The sequence below is a fragment of the Carya illinoinensis genome, chromosome 13 (genome assembly GCF_018687715.1).
Source record: "Carya illinoinensis cultivar Pawnee chromosome 13, C.illinoinensisPawnee_v1, whole genome shotgun sequence".
In the NCBI taxonomy this organism is placed as follows: Eukaryota; Viridiplantae; Streptophyta; class Magnoliopsida; order Fagales; family Juglandaceae; genus Carya; species Carya illinoinensis.
Window position 1 is genome coordinate 5,719,442 of NC_056764.1, and position 20,951 is coordinate 5,740,392.

Consider the following 20,951-nt stretch of genomic DNA (forward strand, 5'->3'; position numbering starts at 1 on the left):
TATTAGAGGAAACAGCCGAAAGAAAATACTTAGATACAGTCTTTCAAATGAAGTTAACGAGACTTGCATACGAAAAATAAGCATTGAATTTTAATTTAAGGAAAAAAAAATACATAAATGGCAACAAAATTTCGTTTCTACCAAAAGAAAAACCATTACTTTGATTTCATGAACTTGCTTCCTAATAATGAAGTTCAAGAAACACAGCACCACGTTTCAGAGGTCATCCAAGTTAATGGTAGAGTCACTAAACCAGTGCACATCCAGTGAATTTGCTACAGAATCAGTATTTTGAAGGCCGTCAGACTCTTCCAAAGCTTTTTCTAGGGACTCTGCCAAATCTACCTCCCATATTCCCAAACTACAAACCTTCTTGTAGATTCCATAAGATGCTGCTCTTAGGCCTTCCGAAACCAGCTCCCTTAAAGACCCAGAAATCTCTTTGCTATTCATTACGTTCAGAAAAGTTTCAGACAAACCAGCTTTCCAGAAAACAACAATGGCACAGCTCCTATCCACTAAACGAAGATCAAATTCTTCTGAGAAAATATCATGGGACCCTTGGATCAAGCTTTTCAGCATTCCAGCGGTCATCCCATGCTTAAATCCCCACAAGAAAACCAAATGCTTACAGCTCACTTTTCTTGTATTGTTTGTCCCAATTCTAATCTCGCCATCAGTTGATTCCTGAGGACTCGCAGAAAATGGATACAAAATGTTCGCATACTCCTCGAGGGCTGGAACCAACTTTTTGCTATCAGCTTGGTTGGGAGCAATTTGCAGGATGGAGCATAGCTTTGCAAACAGAAGGGAAATCCTTAGAACATCATGTCCATGAATCTTGCGTTCACTTACAGCATCTGATAAACAGAAAAATGGTATTATGATAAGTGTGCAAGACTCTGATTTTGTTATAACATTCCACTGGATGAGATTGGTTCGTAAAAGTTAAAATTTGGTCTCAAGTAAAATCATCAAAGAGAGAACTGACGTATAAGAATGCCTGTGTTTGTGTTTGAGTGTTTTCCACGTGTTCATTTAAAGTATATTAAAGAGGAAGAGTGACTGACCTTGCTGCAGAATTTCAACATCCATAGGTGCAAAGAAATGATCTTTTAAGTAGGAAATAGCTGTGGGTATATTGGTAACATTTCTCAAAGGACGAATTTCCTTCATCAGTTGCTGGACATTAATTACATGTGGGAAAACCGAGTGCAAGGACCACAAGAACTCGTCTACATTAGGAGGTAAAGGAGCAAGGAACTTCGAATGAATAAATGTGAAATCTGCATAAAACAACAAATAGTGTAAGATGAGAAATTATAAGAATGTCATGGGTGCTAGAGTTTGAAGTTATCTGGAATTGTTTGTAAAGAGATACACCATTAAGAGAATTGTGGGAGACAACAGGTCTCTGTGAGGCAGAAATCAAGTCGATCACCTCTCGAAAACCACGGACTTTCTTGTTCCGCTCCTCTTTGAGATCTTGAAGCTCATTCTGCCAATTAAAACCACAATTAAATATCCTAGAACAGCCTTCATGACTATGAATTTTAATGACCGAAAGACTGATATTTACTGGCTACCTGAAATAAAACCATGTCGTCTTTTGAACTTGTCAAAACAACACGAACTGCCTGGGTTGCTCCACCCTTTGCTGGGATTATTAAAGGAACAAGGTCATCAGAGAACTCTTCCAACATCTGTAGCCACCCAGAAAACCATAGATATTCACATGAGTATAAAAAGAAAATTAGATATCCACCAGAACTATACAGCACCAAGGGAAAGAAAACCTCGGCATCACTTCAAGCAAAGGATATAAAATTTTATTAGATCGATCTTACCTCTAGCACAAGCTCAACTTGACGTTCACTGCAAACATCTATGTTCATGCAGGGTCTTGAACCATACTCTTCACTCCCTAAGACAATTTTTTTTAGGGATCTCACTAGAGCCTCTGCATTACAGGTAAAATGCAGAGATGAAAACTGAAAAGAGTTACTAGATTCAGATATAATCAAAGCAGTGGCATTATCCTACAGACCTTACCATCTAATTTTGTGCTCGAGTCTTTACATGATTTTCTCCAATGCTTAACCCGTGATTTAATCCTCTCAATGAAAACTGAATCCGCAACAGTAGGGTTAGAAGAAGATTTCACCACACGAGTGATACGCATTGGATTCCCTATCTGAACTCTTGCTTCTGACTCTTGTGCCCTAGATAAGTATGATATGCCTGTCACAAAAATAACCTTTCTTCTGCTAGGTATAGGATATTTTACCATCAAATCAAGCACCTCTTTCACAAAAGAAAATGGAGTTGGGCATACTGAAATGATAATTAATACAACAAGAGATATAACTTTCAAAAAAAATAAAAAACATCATTCTCAACTGTTAATGAGGTACAATCCGAGGTTGATTATCATATCCCTAGCAAAGGCTGCCCTAAAATGTTAGTTCCTACACTCCCAATGATGATGCATACCATCATTCTTGTGGGGCGCATGAGAACTCTGCATGTACTTTATGGGATTCATAGAACGCTTTATATGGATGTTGGCAGAGAGAAACAATCACAGAACAGAAGTCAGTGTCTACCACATGCTGTAGTATATCCTTTACACTTCCTTTTTTGGCAAGTAAATCCCTCACACTTCCTTAATTGGAGATAATAGTACTACATGCAGTTGTGATTTGAGTATAAAGATTTGGAATTAAGGTAACCAGCTCGCTACTATATTCTCCAACACTGACATAACGTTTATTCAACTTTCTTCCTCATATTCGTAAGAATATTCATCTTACATAAATTCCACAAAAAGATAGAAATTTTATAACAAAACCAGCAATAGAATCAATTATTAGTAATAATAAGGCTCACCATCATATATGCAGGTATTAAAATCAAAACCTTCTCGAGCCATGGACGTCAAATATGACGTTTGACATGAAAAACTATAAGATGGCATCCCTATCTTCAGTTCATCCCTAGGAAACAAATGAAAGTTATATCTGCATCAAAAGCAAGAAAACGCCGTCATCGATCAAGTCTTGTGTAGGAGAAAGGCCAGAAGGCTATTTATTATGTAATCTACAGAAACTTTTACCAGCTAAATGAAAGGGCAGATTTGCCAGATTGAAAGAGTTCCAAGGAAAATCTTAGAAAATGTATAGTTATTTAACCAACCACTATGGTTTGGGACTTCTAATAGAGATGCAAATTTCCTAGACATCGGTTAAATGCATTCATGCAAACAAGGGGGAATAGAGGTCCAACCAATGGCGGTTTCATAATTCGAACATTCATAAGAGAAGGTTTGGGGGAAGATGCGGGGGACAAGTACAAAAGGTAGACAAATAGACTACTTTTTTTTGTTTTTTTGGTAAAGAGGAACTTTATTAATGAAAGAAATAGGCATAGCCAAGTACACGGACAAAAGGTGGACAAACAGACTTGAAATTCAAGCGATAGTGGCCATTCGCGAATCTCAGGTTGCTTGTTTTATTTTCCAACATTGGCTCGGAAAACAAACAGAGACTTAAAGAAGAGAGAGGAGGCGGAGTACTCACGGGTGAGCGAGGAGCTTGGAAGACCTAATGGAGAAGGGGCAGACGGCGAACTGGAGAAGCTGAAAGCGCTCGGCTGCCCGCTTGGCCTTAGAATAAGCAGTGTCGGGCAAGTCGAATGGAAGGACACGGTGCCAGGGCGCGGACACAGAGCCGGTCCTCTGCAACGACACGGCAATAAAGTCGGAATCAGCGATGTCGGTCTTGATCTCCGAGAGAGTTTCCTGGAAGTTCGACTTCGTCACTTGTTTGACGCTCCATTTCTGGTGGGTTTTGGTGCAGAGGAAGCGTCTCTGCAGCAAATAAGGCAGAGCCGCCATGGCTCGTCGCGACTCTTTCTTTAACTCGATATCCAAATAGAGTATTGCTACTCGATATCCAAATATGAGATATTGCAACGACCGCGCAACCCGACCCGATGATCCATTTTAAACGTTACTTTTTGAAAAGAGTGAAGTCCCTAAACGCGACTGTAACGTAAATTTAGGTAATTTTATTTTTAAAATTATAAAAACATCATTTCTAAAATAATGGTTTTTTTTATTTAAGAAAAAGTTTATATACGCAGTCTCTACTTAAAAATTATAAATATAATTTTTTTTTTTTAAAATATTGAGAAATGTTGTGAATAGTTATAAAAAATAATAATAAAATATTAAATAATAGTAAAAATAACAAATAGTAAATAATAATAATAATAATAAAATAATAAATAATAATAGTGAAATATTCTAAATATCTCAAATACTCTCGATATTCAAACATAGTCTAAACTTTTGTATCAAAGAGACTTTTGATTTTTCATCCCATATTTGTTTTTCATTTTCCAACCCTGAGTTAAATTTGATTCTATTAGATAAAATAACAATTCATATAATTATTTCAACTTTAAATTTGATTTTTTTAACTTTTATTTTTCCATTTAAATTGTCGTTTGTTTCTTTTTATATATGAGACCAATTGCAATCTTACAATATAATTTTAAATACAGTTGTAGATATAATTTTAGGATAGATTTGAGACTTCAAATGAGACACAAAATTCTCATTTCATCTGGTCTCATTTTATTCTTAAACATAATTCAAATACAAAATTTTCAAACTAATCATTAAAACATTTTCAAACTAATTATTACAACTTTTTTGAACTTTCAAATAAAAAATTAAAAAAATAAAATCTAATTTTTTAAAATCTCCAAACAAAAATAATATTGTAAAATTATATTTTTACAATATTTTAACTTTGTAATATTTTTTATTCAATTCTTTCTTTTTATTTTTCCAAAATCTAAAAAATACTCCACTCAAACTATCTCACTACTATTCACAAAAATATTATCTCATCTCACCCCCCGAATCTCCCCGAGTTTCAAATCTCATATACTCCCTTTAAGAAAACAGAAAAAAGTAAATATGATACATATATGAAAAACTCATAGAGGATAATGATGTATCTACAGCTCTTTTACAATTTCAACTATTTACATATCAAATAGACAGCTGACGAGGAAGTATACTGCTATTTTGAGTTTTTTATTAATATAATGGATTTCAGAGTAACAGAGACCTGTAAATACCATCAGTGTATTCCAAATCAAGGAATTTGTTCTATCCTCGCATATTCCTATGATATTATCAAATTACCCTTATATTCAAAACACATATCCAAGTGAGAAAAAATGAACCAGAACAGAAAGACTCTTCTTGCTCTCTCTCACACTCAAATATGTGCTGTGCATCTGCATGGACTCCCATCATAAAGTTCATATTGGTTCTCCAGCCAAAAACCGGCTATAAAAATCTAATGCCTCTTTTGGTTTGTATTCTGGAACAGTATGTCCAGCTCCCTGCACCAACCGAGTCAAATGAACATATGATAACAATGAAAGCCACAAATCATTCAAATGTAAGTCATATTCAGAAGATCTCCATGCACTGACCTTTATGGTTAAAAAGGTGAGGTTGTTCTCATACCCTTGTGTATAACTGCACCGAAGACAGAATGATTTATTAACAAGTTCTATGCAGAAAGAAAATCATTCATCTAAGAAAATGGAGTGAAACACATTTATTATTGTTGAACATCAGTCTTTCATGTTAACATAGTAATGTTCCTGAGTTTTTGATGGTCCATGGACCAAAAAAAATGGAAATACAAGGGGAAATGAGAGTACCCAGCAACTTGTCCATTGGAAATCCAGGCCCTCCATTCATCCACAATCTTATATCCAATTGATCTGGTCCATGCCTGACTCCCAGTGTATGGAACACACATATCATGATCACCGCTGAATGAATGCGAATAAAAATTCACATCAGTTATCAGAAAGCACAGTTTAGAAAGAGATTAACAAGGTCAGAAGCAAGTAAATTATTTCCTAAGGTATCATCAGTGGGAAAGAGTTTTTAGCCACATAACAATCTAGAAGCAATCCTGTCTACTTATAGAACTTTTAGGTTGCTGTAGTAGGGAACCGTGGTTTGGGTTGGGGATTTATTAGATGGTGGATAGCAACCCTGCATGGGGTATCCCATTGTTGATTATCACCAAAAAGGAAAGAGATACATACCCACTAGAAATTACAGAGTATTTCGGATAGAAATTTCAAGTTCATCGCTTCATATTGAATCAATATCTTGTGGATCAGACTATGAGAGAATACCTCCATTATCATCCGGTCCATGGAACTCTGGATTCTGACGTTTTTCTTTTTCTCTTCATATATAAGTCACATAAGAGTAATTTCAATGCTACATGGAAGGGTCCAACTCCACCAAATCAGGTTCTCATCATTCCCACAATTAAAAGACCCAACCTCTCAAATAAGCAAGCCTTTCACAAGAGCTTCCTCATTTTTTTTTTTTTTTCTTAACTAGATATGGAATGTCATGAGTCAAAAAAAGAAAAAAGAGAAAAAAATTCAATATATGGGTAATTATTGCAGTTCATACTTTTCCATCCTCTATGCCAAAGTAGTGCCACGTTATCATCCAAAGATGTTTTTTTCCCCCTAGGATTTCTTAACAGGCAGATTAGCTTGAAGAACATGCAGCCTCAAAGTGTTCAGAAAATTTGACGTTAGCATTGAAATGGCAACTGGTATGTTCCATATGAAAACTATGGAGTTAAGGCTGGTAGAATCAATTGAAAGTAACAGGACATCATGTTCCAAACATACAGTGAAATACGTAAGAAGTCCCATTCCCACAATAACCATTCTATTTGTTTAGTTTTTAGTTACTGCAAGACCACTGAAATGAAACAGCATTTAGTATCTTATGATAATTGTTTGACTCGAATAAGCATAGATCCCAACTATTTTTGTCTCTATCATTTCATTTGCAATTAAAGAGAATGTCGCATGCAAACAATACAAAGTATTGTTTATTGTCAGGCATTTAAGTTAATGAGAATCATCAAAGTTGGAAATCTACCTGTATATAAGTGCTCGATATCCTCTGGAGGTAAGGTTCTTGTGGTACGGGATCATGCTTCCAGCATCATGATAATATGTGATTTGGTCTGTACATAAGTCCCAACTACCCACCACGCTTTCCTATTATATAACATGGACCATCATATTACAGCTTTCAAAGCCTAGTCTGAAATGGATATATTTGGAGAACCATACCTCTTCTGCATGAATAGCTTTCCTGACTGCTTGATCATTCAACCATGAAGTTGCAACTTCATCATCCTAAAATATATATATATTTTTTTTTTTAAATATAAGCATGTTAATTACAGATAATTGGAACCTAGTGAGCAGTAGAGTCTGGGAAAAAGGAAGCCAACCCCATATCAAAAATAAAATTTAAAGTAAGCCATGTCATTGCTTGGAAGACCAATTTGATATATTGTTGCCATAAAACAGTTAAGTTTTTTTTTCATAAAAGACCAAGTAGGTAAGGCAGATTTATCATTATTGAGTGCACAAAAGAAGCCTAACAAAGAAATAAAAGTTTAAATTAGAGGATTCTTAAAGCAAAAATAAAAAACCTTAACGTAACTAGCTTTTAGCCCCTTCATACCTATAATAGGTCCACAAAGCAGGGGTAGAAATTTTCATTTGCTTGAGAATATGCTCCTTTTATTCCATTGAAGCAAGATCAAAGAATGGGAATTTAAGATTCTAATGTGGCTTCCATTCACAACCCTAATTTGAGTCGAGTCTTTCTTCCATACAGATCGAACACAACTCTCAGAAACACATATGGCATAACTTCTTGTTGAGAACCGAGTTTTCTCCCACTGTCTAAATCTATCTCTTCTTTGGTCAACCCTGACTTTTATGAAGCCCAAAAGTTCAAACTAGTCCGAATTGGTGTGTTCATGATGTTCAGACACATCAGAAAATATGTATTGACATGCTACGGTAATCCTAACATTTATCAGCATATAGCAGTGCAGCTCAGACTTTTGCCTATAATAAATTATGAAATTGCCAAGGTGGATATAGGACTCGAGAAACATCTTTCCATAAAGTTCCTCGCAGGAAAAATATATATATATTGCTATAACCAGGCTCTCCCCCTTTGGTACATATATAAATGAAGCATTCAATAGTATAACAACTATCTAGAAAGTCATATATGACAAGACAGCCAGTATTATTAGAAACTTATAGCAAACAATGGAAAAAGAAACTGATTATGTCAGAGTAAAATATGGCTTCTTTCGGAATTCTAAGAATTAGAATACATTAGACTCATGCCTGAGAGAATTAAACTGGGACAAACTGCCAGCAGAGAAGGTGAACGGGAGAAAAAACCAGTGTAAAGAAATTTATATTACATACCGTGCATGGAACACTGTTGCTATTGGCAAGCTGTGGCCAAGTTGGAACAATTCCATGTCTCACAGGAGCTCTAAGAGGCCAGGCACGACCAAACATCCTCTTCCTCACAGCAAGAGGCCTCTCAGTCTCGCCTAGTCGGCGGAAGCTGGATGGCAACTTAATGCTAGCAGTTGTAACCTCCCTTATCTCTGGGCTGTGATAGCATGGTTCTAAAATGTCGTATATGTTTAAGCCTTCCAAGTCCTGGGATTAACAAGAATGCTGAAGTAAATGAATGGAACATAATCAATATTTCAATATCTTCCATAAACTATCAGAGAAGTTTAAGTTATTACCTCGTCAACTTTTCCAAGCTTGCTTTGACAAGGGTCAGTAAGTGGTGGATTATAGTAGTTTCCTTTACACTCACTGTTAACTTCCTGCAATATTTGGCATGGATGGTTGGAACTATGTTTGGCGGTATGGCAGGACTATAAACCAAGCCTCATTATCAGAGTTAAAAGCATAGTAACATTTGATAGGAAGTTTGAAAATTCCACAAAAAGAAGAAAAAGAAAAAAAGATTCATGCTTCCTCTTCAAACAGATCAAAAGAGCTGGAAGTGACTTCAAGTCGTCAACCAATTTAAATGAAATACTCTCACCCAGCTTACTACAGAAAACAACGTGTCTTGGAAAAGAGATTCCTGACTAAAAAGAATACACTTGTGCGAATATGGAGAGCGTGAAAACAAGGTATGTTAATTACTATAGTTTCAAGGACTATATGAAGTCAAAGACTGAAACAGGTTAAAATCTCAACATTGAAATTTTAAATATAGCTTGAGAAATTTCAATATTCATCAGAATTTGACCCTAGTCAATGCAATTCACTGCATTTCTTTCTTTCTTTCTTTTCTTTTCTTCTTCTTCTTCTTTTTTTTTTTTTTTTTTTTATGTGCACAAGTGAGGTTGGTGAAATTGGCATAAAAATTCATATAAAATCTTAGAGGTTCCTTCTACCTCAAATAGTTCATCAGAGATCAGGCCCATCCCATGTGCAAATGGAACAAGAGCGTTCCCATCAAACTTATCATCTGAAACTCCGTTTCCCACCATGTAACCCTGTATACAATGACTTCAGATTGTAGCCATAAGTTTGAAAAAACAGAAAAGAAAAGAAGCTAACTAGAGATGCACACCTTGAAATTGAGAATGGGCTTTATACCAGCATCGATCCCTGTAAAAATTTTAAAATCCCCCCTCAGTTTTGATTTTAACTGATGCCAGTTCATGTATACAAAAGAATACCTTTCACTACTTCATTAGCTAGAGTCGGCACATATATTCCTGCATATGACTCTCCAGCAATAAAAAATGGGTTGGGGAGGAACTCCGGGTACAACTCAAACCACTGGTTGCACAACAATAAAAGGCAGACAAATCAGTACTCTGCAAATTAAGAAAACAACTATACATTCAATTAATATGGAAGGACTTCAAATTGTTTTACTTTTCACCTTGAGGAGAAACGTATGTGTATCAGAGGCTGTCTTTAGGTCACCAGTTTTATAATCTGTTCGATTACTAGAGTATGAAAACCCAACACCAGCCGGAGAATCCAAATATATGATGTTGGAAACCTAAAAATTAGAGCAAAAATTGACAATCATTACATCCATTTTGTAATTTTTTATATATTCTTTTTACTCAGAATCAGTTCAAGAAATTCAACCTTCGACCAACTGTATGGATTGAGGTGCAGTTGGGGAAGGCTTCCATTTGTCTTTGCTGCTTCAAAATTAAATGGGCCTGCAAAACAGGATGGAAATGATTCTTTACAAATAGTACCTAACTTGTATCACAATAATTGAGTGGTATCTAGAAGTAGTTGAAAGGCATAAAAGTAATTCAGACCATACTATTTGTTTCACATTCTTGTCTTTTATTCTAGTACTGGCCAGTAACAAGAAAATAAGATGATGTCATAGAATTATGACTACTGTTTGATCTAAGGAAGTAATTCGCATAATTCCATACGTACTAACAATAAAAACAACACTATTGTTACTGTCATTGTTACCATTATGTTCATGACAATGAAACACCAACCATTAGAAATATTGGAGTTGGAATGTAGGAGATTACACTTTGCACCATCTAAGTACGAGGCACTTTACGCTTTGCATCTTAAATTATCAAAACGATACATTGCAGACCAGTACCTCGTATCAACTGTGAAAACTAGATTACGTCACCATAAAAGTTACATTTCAAGAAAGGATGTAAATTGAAACTTTTTTATCATTTTGCTACTTTGGTGGGTAAAATTTAAAAGTCACAAGGATTGGCGAAATTTATATCAGGTAAGGTCTATAATCAAAGTATCAATCAAAACATAAGTCACCTCAAAAACCAATTTCTTTGTCATGAGGTCCCACATCCCCTTGAAAAATAGTAACACCACTTATAGAAAAAAACTAAAATAGTAACACAAATCAAAGATGGAAACACCACTTTGGCAATCCTTCTTATCTTTTGAGTCTCCACGATACCCAGAAACCATAAACATATAAAAACTCCGATCTGATTTTCTCAAACGATCAAACAAGTAAAGCCATAACAAATAACACAGAGAATAAAAAGGAACATAAATACATAAGCAACTCCAAAAACAATGAATCCATTAAAAGGGAAAAGAGAGAACGAAAAGTTAAACGATGAAACTGAAATGATACCGTGCTCGTATACAAAGCCGTCGAAGCTGGAACAACCTGGTCCGCCGTTAAGCCATAGAACCACCGGATCCTTTGTCGAGTTCCTTTCGGATTCCACGAAATAGTAAAACAGATTCTTACCATGACTTTGATCGATCGTCACATACCTTCAAACACCCACATAAACAAAAGAACTAAAAAACCCAACAAAGATCCAAATCATTGATATGAATGAAGCCAAAAAGAAACAAAAACAGCAGATCATTTGGTGCTGGAAACAAATTCCCAGAATATGGGAAAGACATGGTTTGAGAATTTGATGAAAGAGAAAAGGAGAAAATACCCAGAGTAGTGTTTGGAAGGGAGAGTTTCGGCGATGCCAGGAATCTTTGTAATAAGAGCAGTCTGGGGGGCGGACTGGATGAGAACTACGAAGCCGAAGAAGAAGCACAGAAAGACCTTGTAGATGATAAGACTAGTTTCTGCCATGGCTAGCCTTGTCTAGCCTTGTCAGTCTTAGCTATATATATTTATATTATATATAGAGAGAGAGGGGATGAGATCTACTGTCGGAGTTGACGAGACTTGAGAGGGACTTCGATCACACAAACATGCGGGCCTGCGGCAGTCTACTGGAATGTTGCTGAAGAACATGAGAATTCTTTGCTGTATTTATTGATGTTCGGATATAATATTGTAAGCGTGCAAGTTGTTGCTGTTCGCGGTTTTCTACTTTTGCTAACTAACTTGGGGCATACATAGTAGTTGCTTACAAGGAAAGACCCATAAGAGTAAGAGAGACAGAGAGAGGCGGAGACTAACAAAAGGGATTTTATTGATCACAATCGAGTAGAGGACGGGAGGAAATAATCATAGCCGATGGGAGCTAAGACTACCGTTTCTTGTGGTCCAAGTACAGCAGCGCACGTTATTGACTCAGACGTTTTATCTTTTTCTGGACCACTCTGATTGATTCTTTCTTTAAGGGTCATTCACTGCCAGCCATTGGTTGTAAAAAACAAGAAAACAACAAGGCTTATCGTGAGGCGCCCTCACCTCTCACTTTAGCTACACTCCCGTACTAGTGTGTACTTCTACGCTATCTTGGAGTATTTACATGAGACTATGCATATACATATGTGAAGTTATTTTTACATAATATTAACATAAATTAGTTTATATTGAATTTTCTATCTCTAAAAATTTAGCTAACTATAAACAGTATTATTACAATTTTTCATATCTATTATTTACTCTTCAAGTTTTATTTTAATCTTTATTTCTCTCTCTTCCCACACTCTCTCTCCCCGACTCCCCTACCAAACGGGATTATTTCTATAGCTCTCTCCCTTGGTTTCTCCTATCCAAATTTTCATCCCTCTCTCGACCCAAACAACTCCACTGGAAGAAGCGAATCTGTGCACCTCTCTCTCACGACGGTCATAGACAGAGCCTACCACTGTTGCTGGGAATCACTGGAGGTTGCTGATTTCCTTAGTTTTCTGCTATTTCAGATATGATTTATCCCTTTCTCTTCACAGTTTCAATTAGGGTTTTAGATTGTGCATGTGTTTTTCTGTTACCATTTCTTCATTTGATGTTGTTCTTGATTTAGATTAGGGTTTTCTAATTGTATGATATTATGGAATCGATTTCCTGTTCTTGGGTTCTATTACCTGAGTTTAATGAATTTGGTTGTTATTTTAATTCAATCATAGCAATTAACTAATCACATCGATAGAAAAATGAGTCCCAAAAATACTCTAAATGGTATTAATGGCTATTTCCTTTAGTGGAACCCCAAAATTCCTATAAGAAAAAATAAAATAGGATCTGCTCTCCGATTGTGTTTAGGAGAGTTTTCCATTTATTTGATTTGAAATGTCCATTGATATTAGAGTGGTTGTTCATTGAAGTATGAAGATGTTAGGTGAGGGATGACTTCATGCATATTTGAATGGTATTCACATCCCCAGTATGAAAACTGCTGAAAACAGAGGCTAATTCTGATCTTACCATTTTGTTTAAATTTTTAATCAATCTTTAAACAGAATGGTACTCACACCCCTAGTATGAAAAAGCCTCCTTTGGATTTTTCATGAGTTTCGGTGATATATTATAGAAGAGTGATACTCATCACAACCATAGAATAATACGCATCTACTATCTGCATTTCTAGGCATTATTCAAAATTTTCTGATCGTGGGCAGGGACAAAATTATGGAGTTCGATGGTTTTTGGAGCTTTCCATTATTTGGTTTATTTCTACATTTGATATTAGAGTAGTTGTTCATTGAAGCATGAAAATGTTAGGTGAGGGATGACTTTATGCATATTTGTTTGCAATGAGGTTAGTTGCATGACCCATAACAAAAAAATAATTGAGCAAAAAGACAAGGACCTTTTTTTCCCTAAAAATAATTGTAGTAAGAGGGGAAGGGGGGCAACAGAAGTTGCTACTTTCTTTGCAGGACTAAAATCGTGCATTGGATTTAAAAATTGAAAGAAGAAATTAAACGTTTGCATGCTACCTAAAGGGGCAGTCTGACCATCTTATTGGAATGACTTCAACCAGGCCACCTCCACCTTGCAACAAGATCAAATCTGATTTTCTTTTTTCGTTTTTTAAAGGTTGATATGATTGAGGTTTTTTATTAATTCTCTAATAAAGAACGAGTAATGTGTTGGCTTTTAATAGAATGTTTAAATAAATGATATTATTGATATCAAGATTATAAAGTCATATATATATTCAATATGTATGTTTGGATGGTCAACATTCACATGAGTTAGTATACAGATTACTTCAACACGAGAAGTGGGATTTCAAACAAGAGAATGATTAGATTTTTATATATAGTTTTGATCTTGTTGCATCCAGCTTTTAGATTTTTATTAGAACAATTACAAGAAAAATGGATGATTTTTAATTGCATATAGATAAATCTACACATCATCATTAAATTCATAAAAACTGCATTTAGATAAATCCGTACATTATCTTAAAAACTACATAATTTGAATTTTGTAAACATGTTGGTCTTGTTTTACCTCAAAACATGTACTGGGTATGAGTTTAATGATTTTTTTAAACATGTTGGCGCTGTTTTGCTTAATATGTGTTGTTTTAGTAACATTTTGTTGAATGATGAACACTTTAATTGATGAGGATCCATTCTTCACCACATTGTTGGAAAGTAGTGAGGGTGGTATAAACAACCCTATTGTGAATGCTGATTTCGTTGATGTCCAAGTGACACAACCCCAATGGAAAAAAAATGCACCTAAACATAAATCTTAGCGGGGTGTGTCATTTACTATTGAGGAAGATACTCTCCTCATTTCACCTTGGCTTAACGTTAGTATAGATTCCATACGGGAGACTGACCAAACCTCCACACAATTGTGGAGTAGAATTTATGATTACTACTCCACTTATAAAAACCTAACAGTCAAGAACAATCTGTACCCTCTTTGACCAATTGGCGGTCAACCATTCAAAAAAGTATCAATAAATTTTGTTTTTCTATGGCCCAAGTTGAAGGAATGCATCCAAACGGTGCAACCGAGCTAGATAAAGTATAATCGTTTATTTTGTTATTGTGTAAACTTTTTTCAAATTTGTCCTACTGATTGTTCCATTATTTTGTGTATTGACAAGGCAAAAATTTTGTATCGAGAGACCCTAAAAACCAACTTCACCTTGGATCATTGTTGAAATCTTTTAAGGAATCAACCGAAATGACAAACACACATGGAGACCATAAGAAGAAGAGACAACGTCTCACGTTTAGGTAGTACTCCAAACTCAATATAATTAGAGGTCCCAATGGAAAATGTGCCCATGGAGTGTGAGAGGCCTCCAGGAAAAAAATCTGAAAAAGAAAAAGAGAAAAAAAGAAAAAGTAGAGAAAGAGAAAATAAAGAATTTAGTGACGCCTTAAGGGAAATGACAAATGATAGGAAGATCCTATTATTGGAGAGAAAAGAAAGCATAATGAGGTTAGAAAACCACAATTCTGAGTTATTGGTTATTAAGAAGAAAAATGTTGAAATGGAAATTAAGGCTCAAGAAGAAAGATCTCTAATATTAGCTGAAAAGAAGAGGAAAAATGATATGAAAATTATGAAATTCGATATTGATTCTATGAATTTTGTAAAGCAAGAGTATTTCCATAATCTTCAAATGGAAATTATTGAGGAGCAAAGAAATAAAGCCATATCTCGTACATAGTTTGCATTCCTGTTTTGTGCAGTTTTTGATTTTTTTTTTTTTTGACACTATGGTGACATAGTTTGGATATTTATATACTGTTGGTTGCTATGAACACCAAACCCTTTTTTGTACCTCTATATGAGCCTTTTATTTTGTTGGTGGTTGGTGGTGGGTGGGAACATTTTGTTGGGTGAATTTTGTTGTTGGTTGGTTATTGTTGTACTGGTTGGTGCTTGCTGCTTCCTGGTGCTGGAGCTACTGGAAGACCCAATGGTAAGGCTGTTTTTGTTGCTGTTGAAGGGTGCTAGAGCCACTAGAGGACTTGTTTGTGGTTGCTGGTTGCTGTTTTCTGGTTGCTGAGTAGAGTGGTTGTTGATTTGGTTGCTGCTAAAGTGAATTTGTATTGTAATAAATTTATATCAAAATTAACTTTTTGAAACTTGTATTAAGTTGATTTTGATACATAGAATTAGTCACATATAAGTTTTGAAGTTGATATCAGTCAAATGTAAGCTTTGAAGTTAATATTAGTCTCATTGTTTAATCTGAGTACATGTTAATATGTGTTGTTTGATGTATATTGGGTTGGTGGGAAAGATTCACTTGGGTTGTTGTCCATGGCTATAACAGATTTTTGAACTTCTACGAAAGCTTGATTGATACACTTGCCATTTGATGAATTTTATTATATATAGAATTGGTAAATTTGGATGCATGAAACTGGGTATGGATGCATGAAATAATCTTCTTTATTTCATTCTACAGGTTCGGTTTTAATTGCATTCCATGTATTGGGTACTGATTGCATGTATAAACCAGTACATGGAAATTGCACTCTAAAAAAAAAAAAAATTAGGCAAAACAAAAATAATAATAAAATGATAATATTTTATTATTACTTTATTTTAAATATGCATAAGCCAATGTGGAAGTTTTGTTGAAATGACAAAGTGGATATGCAAAAGAGGTAAATTTGCATATGCATATCCATAGACCAATGTGGATGCTCTTATCGTTTTGAGCTCTCGTAAGTGATATATTAACCTACGTATTAATATTAATTTTTTTATATTTAAAATTTAAATTAATAATATTTTTAATAAAATTTACTTTTTGATTATTACATTAGATTAGTACACATATTAATATGCAGTTTTACTTTTAACTAAATTTTTTCTATCATTTTATATATTAATATATAAGCATAGATTATTAGATTGCAAAATATATATATATATATATATATATGATTAGTTATTGGTGAAATACATAGTAATAAAATAAAAATTATAATGAAATTAAAATTCAAATGAAATCAATCTAGATTAAAATACAGAAATATCACTTTTTTTAAAGAGATTTATACCTTTGCGATATAAAAATTTCAATTTTACTAATATAATATGCTTTCTATTGACTTGTTTATTCTAAGATATAATAGTCTAACTAATCGTCGAATAGCTCAATCTACTCCATACAAGTGGTTGAGTAAAAATCTCTTCTAGAAAAAACACATTTCTCTTATTCGGAAAATTCTCAAGAATAAATGCCCACTTTTCCTTTTTATCTTTTATAAAACTTCGCTATTAATATAGGCTTCGGCTTTTTTTCAGCAATAGAGCTTTTTCATTTCCTCATATGCTAAAAAGGGTTATTCTACAAGGACAGAAGGAACATGCAGAAGGAATGCACCATTCCTATTGTTTTCTTTTTCCGATGCAAAATTATCGGCCTCCTTAGCATTTTTCATACTAAAAATATGGAGGTTTTTTTCAATGCAATTCTCGTACAGCCTTTTTTTTTATTATATTTTTACGTATACAATTATAAAATATGTAAATATCACATAATCATTTTAAATAAAAATAAAATTTATTATTAAAAATTAATTTTTTTCATGTGAATCATGTTACATAATTTATGATTATAAATAAATATGTTGCACAATTCATGCAGCAGTTGCACAACTCAATGTTAAAACTGTACCAGAATTTTATATTTTTTTATAGATATAATATTTGCAGTAATGAAATACATAAGTATTGTATAATTTCTTTAAAATCAATAAATATGAGATTCACGTAAAAAAATTAATTTTTTAATAATAAATTTTATTTATTTTTAAAATAATTATACGATACTTATGCCCCTCATTATTGTATTTAACATTACTGTTTTTTAAAAAAAACAGATGACATGCATGCGTTTTCCCTCGTGAGATGAACGGGACGGTTTTTTAATATGGTAAAAGAAAAAAAAGTAAACAATTTAAAGATTACTCAAATGACTAATTAATCCACTGAAACATGACAATCTTAATGATTAAATGAATTACAAAAATCGACCATTATAAGACATTAAAAAAGATGTTACAAAAAACTATTTATTAAAAAATACTAACATTTGGTTACAATGTACTTTATTGCATATATTTTATTTTTGCAAAATGTAAAACAAATTCTGATTATGGATAACAATGGGTTTGATTGTGAAAACTTTGACATTTTTCTTTTTTGATCAAGATGCAAATAATATTCATGACAATTTTTTAAATGAATTCATTTAAATAAAACTTTATCTTTATGTTATTGTCTAGAGAAAATAATATCAAATAATGTCATTATATTATCAAATAATAATAATAATAATTAAAGAAACAAGAAGATTGGAATAATGATTTTTTGTTTTGGGGGGTGGTGGTTAATAGCTAGTGTGATTACCCTCGGTGTATGTTTGGAATTACGGTAGGAAATATAACTTCTAACTTTAGAGCTTATAACTTATTAACTTATAAATATAGCTTAACTTATTATTAAGTAATAACTTATATTATTAAAAATGTATTTATTTTTTGGTAATCATATGTTTAAAGAACTTTTAAACATGTTATGTTTGTTTAGAAACAAATTAAAAAAGAATTGTTTTCTGAGATAAAAATGACAATTATTTAAATTTTTAAAGATTATGATCATCATATCCTTGAAAATTTAAAAGTTGTAATTATCTTAAAATCATATGAATATTTACGTCCATTAATAATATTTTTAAAATTCAAATTACGTTCTACGTTATTCAAAAAAACACAATACTTTTCCTCAAAGTACTTTATAACTTATGTAAGATTAAAAGTGATTTAATCTGTAATATTTAAACAATCTAATATTTTCATTAAAAAACTTTTAAAGATATTTAAGCACTTTTTAAAACTCCTACCATAACTCTAAACAAACTCATAATCTACCATGTACGACCCAACAATGGATTTTACTTCCTAATCCAACTTCTTAACTCAAGAACAACAATAGTGATGAACAAGACACAAAGAACAACTCCATAGCCAGCACTCCAACCCCTTCCTTCTCCACCTAAATGGATCCCATAGAAGATGTTTGCAATTGTGAAAATAATTAGAATTCTCCCCACGTTCTGATGATACCAATTCCAGTACTTGCGTAGTTTTGCCTCCTTGTTTGGTCGAGCCAAAAAGGCCATTACCTGTGTGTAATCACGTCAACGCAATGGTTATGTCATGACACTAATGTCACCTACTCCAACTACCAAAAACATAAAAGTATTAACAAAAGTAAAACGACGGACCTGGAGGCAGCCAAGAACAAGAATGAAGATCCCAATACCCTTATGGGTACTGACATGGGCATTAAGACGATTTTTCAAGATGAATCCACACACTATTCCTATAATTCCAAGCACAAATCCGAGTAATTGAATTGAGGTATGAAGATAGAACCAAGTTGGGTCTTTTTGCTTAAAGTAACGAGCAACTATTGCTCCAATTATCATCAGAATGCCCCATCCTATCATATTCAGTACTCCATGGCTCCTCCTTAGCTTTACATATGGGCCTCCCGATGAAGTGCTTTGACCTGTAATGTTTATGACAAAACAAACATAAACAATGGTGTTCAAATCTTGTTTCTGTGATGTAACTCACGACAGATTAAACTACCTACCTACCCCGTTTTTGTTCTTGGAATCGTACGTGTATCAAATTGTTCAACAGTTAAAGTATTCAAATGGCTGATCATCATGTTCTGCTTACCTGTTACATAGTTTATGGACGTGGAGACCTTCACTTGGTGCTCGGACAAGACATAGTTCGGCGCCGAGGGAAACACTCCTGTCCGTCCGACCGAGTACAGCTGCCGAGACTGCGGCTGCTGATCGTTATCGGTTTCCAACTGGAAGGCCATGTACAGACGCAAGGATTGGGAGATGATAGCGGTTGAGTTGCTGACAACCTTTAAGTTGCCCTGATCAGGCACCACAAGCCTCGGCGAAGTTCCACCCAGATGATATTGCTTAACCACTCCGGCACCGTCCGACGAGACCCAACCCACGATTGCACTGGATCCAACCATGGCGCCGTTGGTCGAGAACCCCATGGCTATGTAAGAGGTTGTGTCTGGAGCCGAAAGAACGAAGCTCCATAGGTTAGATGCTGTCTGCGAATACTGTACAGTTTTGTCCGTCCATGCAGAGATGAATTGCATTTATTAATTAGAATTATGTTAGCAGCAGCTGAAATTGGTGATATTGATGAAATTAAGATGAGTACTAGTACTTACTCTGAGGATGAAACCTTGAGAATCCCAAACAGAGAGACAATGGAGGGAAGTAGTGTTGAAAGACACCGAACCATTGAGGTTTATGTTTGAGCTGCAGGATTCTGTTTGTGAATTCACAAGGGATGATGATAAGCCATAGATGTCTAAGGCGATCAAGAAGATGATGAAAAGCAAAGATGCCTTCATTCTCTGATACCTTTCTCTCTCTCACTCTGTTTCTCTCTCTATCGATCTTGACAGACATATACAAAGAAATTTTCGTACAAACAGTTCAGAACGAGCAAAGTAGTGGTTGATCATCATCATCAAAGAAGTTGATTACCTGGAAGAAGTTGAAAATGTTGCCTTAATGAAAAATGATTGACGTGGGAAGTGCTAACTAACATGGCACGTTTGGCATCAACCTGCTTACAATATTGCACCAATTTTATTAGTAAAAGGAGTAGGTGAGTTCCTACCTGGCTGAACATTTTAGAATTGGATTGCTCTGTGCATGCTGATGCCAGCAGGTGTCAGCAATCCAGCATCAAACCTCAATTTAATGGATAAAAATTCCCCTTGACTCCAGTTGCCAAACATCCTCAAACTTCATACCGCTAATGCGAACTCATAAATAATTATCTTACAAATCAAATTTTATCATATCTACGCTCTCCATGTGTGCCCTCAATCTCTATCCCGAGATCTCACAACAATGGGCCTTGGGCCCTTGGACCAGTTACATCACCAAAAGGCTGAAGCCTGAAATGTTCTTGGTCCACGGAAGGAACTGCACAAAGAATTTAGCAGAAAAAAAGCCATGAATGCAATAGATAAAGACAAAACCTGTGACTCACGAGTTTGATTGGTAGCGTGGCATTTATATATATGGTTGAAAGTCCCCTGCAAGATACATACACAGACAAAAAATTATTACTGTATTTCTGGACGCTATATATTCGATATTTATTTACTCAACAAAAGAAAAGAAAGAAAAAAATAAAAAATCAGTGGCACATATTGCCCCAAACACTATGTGGATCACAAACATCGATCCTTTCCTCCTATGACCCTCTTTCAGCACACTCTCTTCTATTGTATG

At 34.5% G+C, this 20,951-nt stretch overlaps 3 protein-coding genes across 5 annotated transcripts; all 3 read right to left on the minus strand.

Annotated features, from left to right (window-relative positions):
- Positions 1-68: 68 nt before the first annotated feature.
- On the minus strand, positions 69-3,947 carry LOC122291959 (poly(A)-specific ribonuclease PARN-like). Of its 2 annotated transcripts, none has more exons than XM_043100031.1 (8): positions 3,579-3,947; positions 2,890-3,020; positions 2,053-2,304; positions 1,848-1,960; positions 1,587-1,703; positions 1,384-1,498; positions 1,071-1,286; positions 69-860 (listed from the first exon to the last, which is right to left on the minus strand). In XM_043100031.1, exons 1-8 carry the CDS (start codon positions 3,893-3,895, stop codon positions 217-219), a joined length of 1,905 nt encoding a protein of 634 aa, XP_042955965.1. In that variant the 5' UTR covers positions 3,896-3,947; the 3' UTR covers positions 69-216. The 2 variants fall into 2 exon arrangements, with proteins under 2 accessions (XP_042955965.1, XP_042955966.1); XM_043100032.1 differs by having other exon boundaries at positions 2,053-2,241; positions 3,579-3,946.
- A 1,141-nt stretch (positions 3,948-5,088) lies between these two features.
- Positions 5,089-11,869, minus strand: LOC122293004 (serine carboxypeptidase-like 20). Its single transcript, XM_043101599.1, has 14 exons — positions 11,412-11,869; positions 11,090-11,235; positions 10,087-10,163; positions 9,872-9,994; positions 9,663-9,765; positions 9,554-9,591; positions 9,375-9,476; positions 8,709-8,792; positions 8,374-8,616; positions 7,207-7,272; positions 7,010-7,131; positions 5,749-5,862; positions 5,515-5,560; positions 5,089-5,421 (listed from the first exon to the last, which is right to left on the minus strand). The coding sequence occupies exons 1-14, from the start codon at positions 11,555-11,557 to the stop codon at positions 5,338-5,340; spliced, it is 1,494 nt and encodes a 497-aa protein (XP_042957533.1). The 5' UTR covers positions 11,558-11,869; the 3' UTR covers positions 5,089-5,337.
- Positions 11,870-18,396: 6,527 nt separating this feature from the next.
- LOC122293005 (cytochrome b561 and DOMON domain-containing protein At3g07570) lies at positions 18,397-20,792 on the minus strand. Of its 2 annotated transcripts, none has more exons than XM_043101602.1 (5): positions 20,329-20,792; positions 19,871-20,192; positions 19,345-19,756; positions 18,882-19,168; positions 18,397-18,779 (listed from the first exon to the last, which is right to left on the minus strand). In XM_043101602.1, the coding sequence occupies exons 2-5, from the start codon at positions 20,054-20,056 to the stop codon at positions 18,549-18,551; spliced, it is 1,116 nt and encodes a 371-aa protein (XP_042957536.1). In that variant the 5' UTR covers positions 20,057-20,192; positions 20,329-20,792; the 3' UTR covers positions 18,397-18,548. The 2 variants fall into 2 exon arrangements, with proteins under 2 accessions (XP_042957536.1, XP_042957535.1); XM_043101601.1 differs by having other exon boundaries at positions 19,871-19,971; positions 20,193-20,792.
- Positions 20,793-20,951: the final 159 nt, after the last annotated feature.

Excerpts from the sequence above, each read along its gene's own strand:
- LOC122291959 (XM_043100031.1), bottom strand. The coding sequence starts at position 3,895 with ATGGCGGCTCTGCCTTATTTGCTGCAGAGACGCTTCCTCTGCACCAAA. Across the intron at positions 1,961-2,052 it reads CTCGAGCACAAAATTAGATG|AGGCTCTAGTGAGATCCCTA; the intron begins GTAAGGTCTGTA and ends CCTGTAATGCAG. Across the intron at positions 1,287-1,383 it reads CTCCCACAATTCTCTTAATG|ATTTCACATTTATTCATTCG; the intron begins GTGTATCTCTTT and ends TGTTTTATGCAG.
- LOC122293004 (XM_043101599.1), bottom strand. The coding sequence starts at position 11,557 with ATGGCAGAAACTAGTCTTATCATCTACAAGGTCTTTCTGTGCTTCTTC. Across the intron at positions 9,766-9,871 it reads CACATACGTTTCTCCTCAAG|TGGTTTGAGTTGTACCCGGA; the intron begins GTGAAAAGTAAA and ends TTGTGCAACCAG. Across the intron at positions 5,561-5,748 it reads TCCAATGGACAAGTTGCTGG|TTATACACAAGGGTATGAGA; the intron begins GTACTCTCATTT and ends TCTTCGGTGCAG.
- LOC122293005 (XM_043101601.1), bottom strand. The coding sequence starts at position 20,340 with ATGTTCAGCCAGGTAGGAACTCACCTACTCCTTTTACTAATAAAATTG. Across the intron at positions 19,972-20,192 it reads ACATTTTCAACTTCTTCCAG|AATCCTGCAGCTCAAACATA; the intron begins GTAATCAACTTC and ends ATTCACAAACAG. Across the intron at positions 19,757-19,870 it reads CTCAAGGTTTCATCCTCAGA|TATTCGCAGACAGCATCTAA; the intron begins GTAAGTACTAGT and ends AAAACTGTACAG.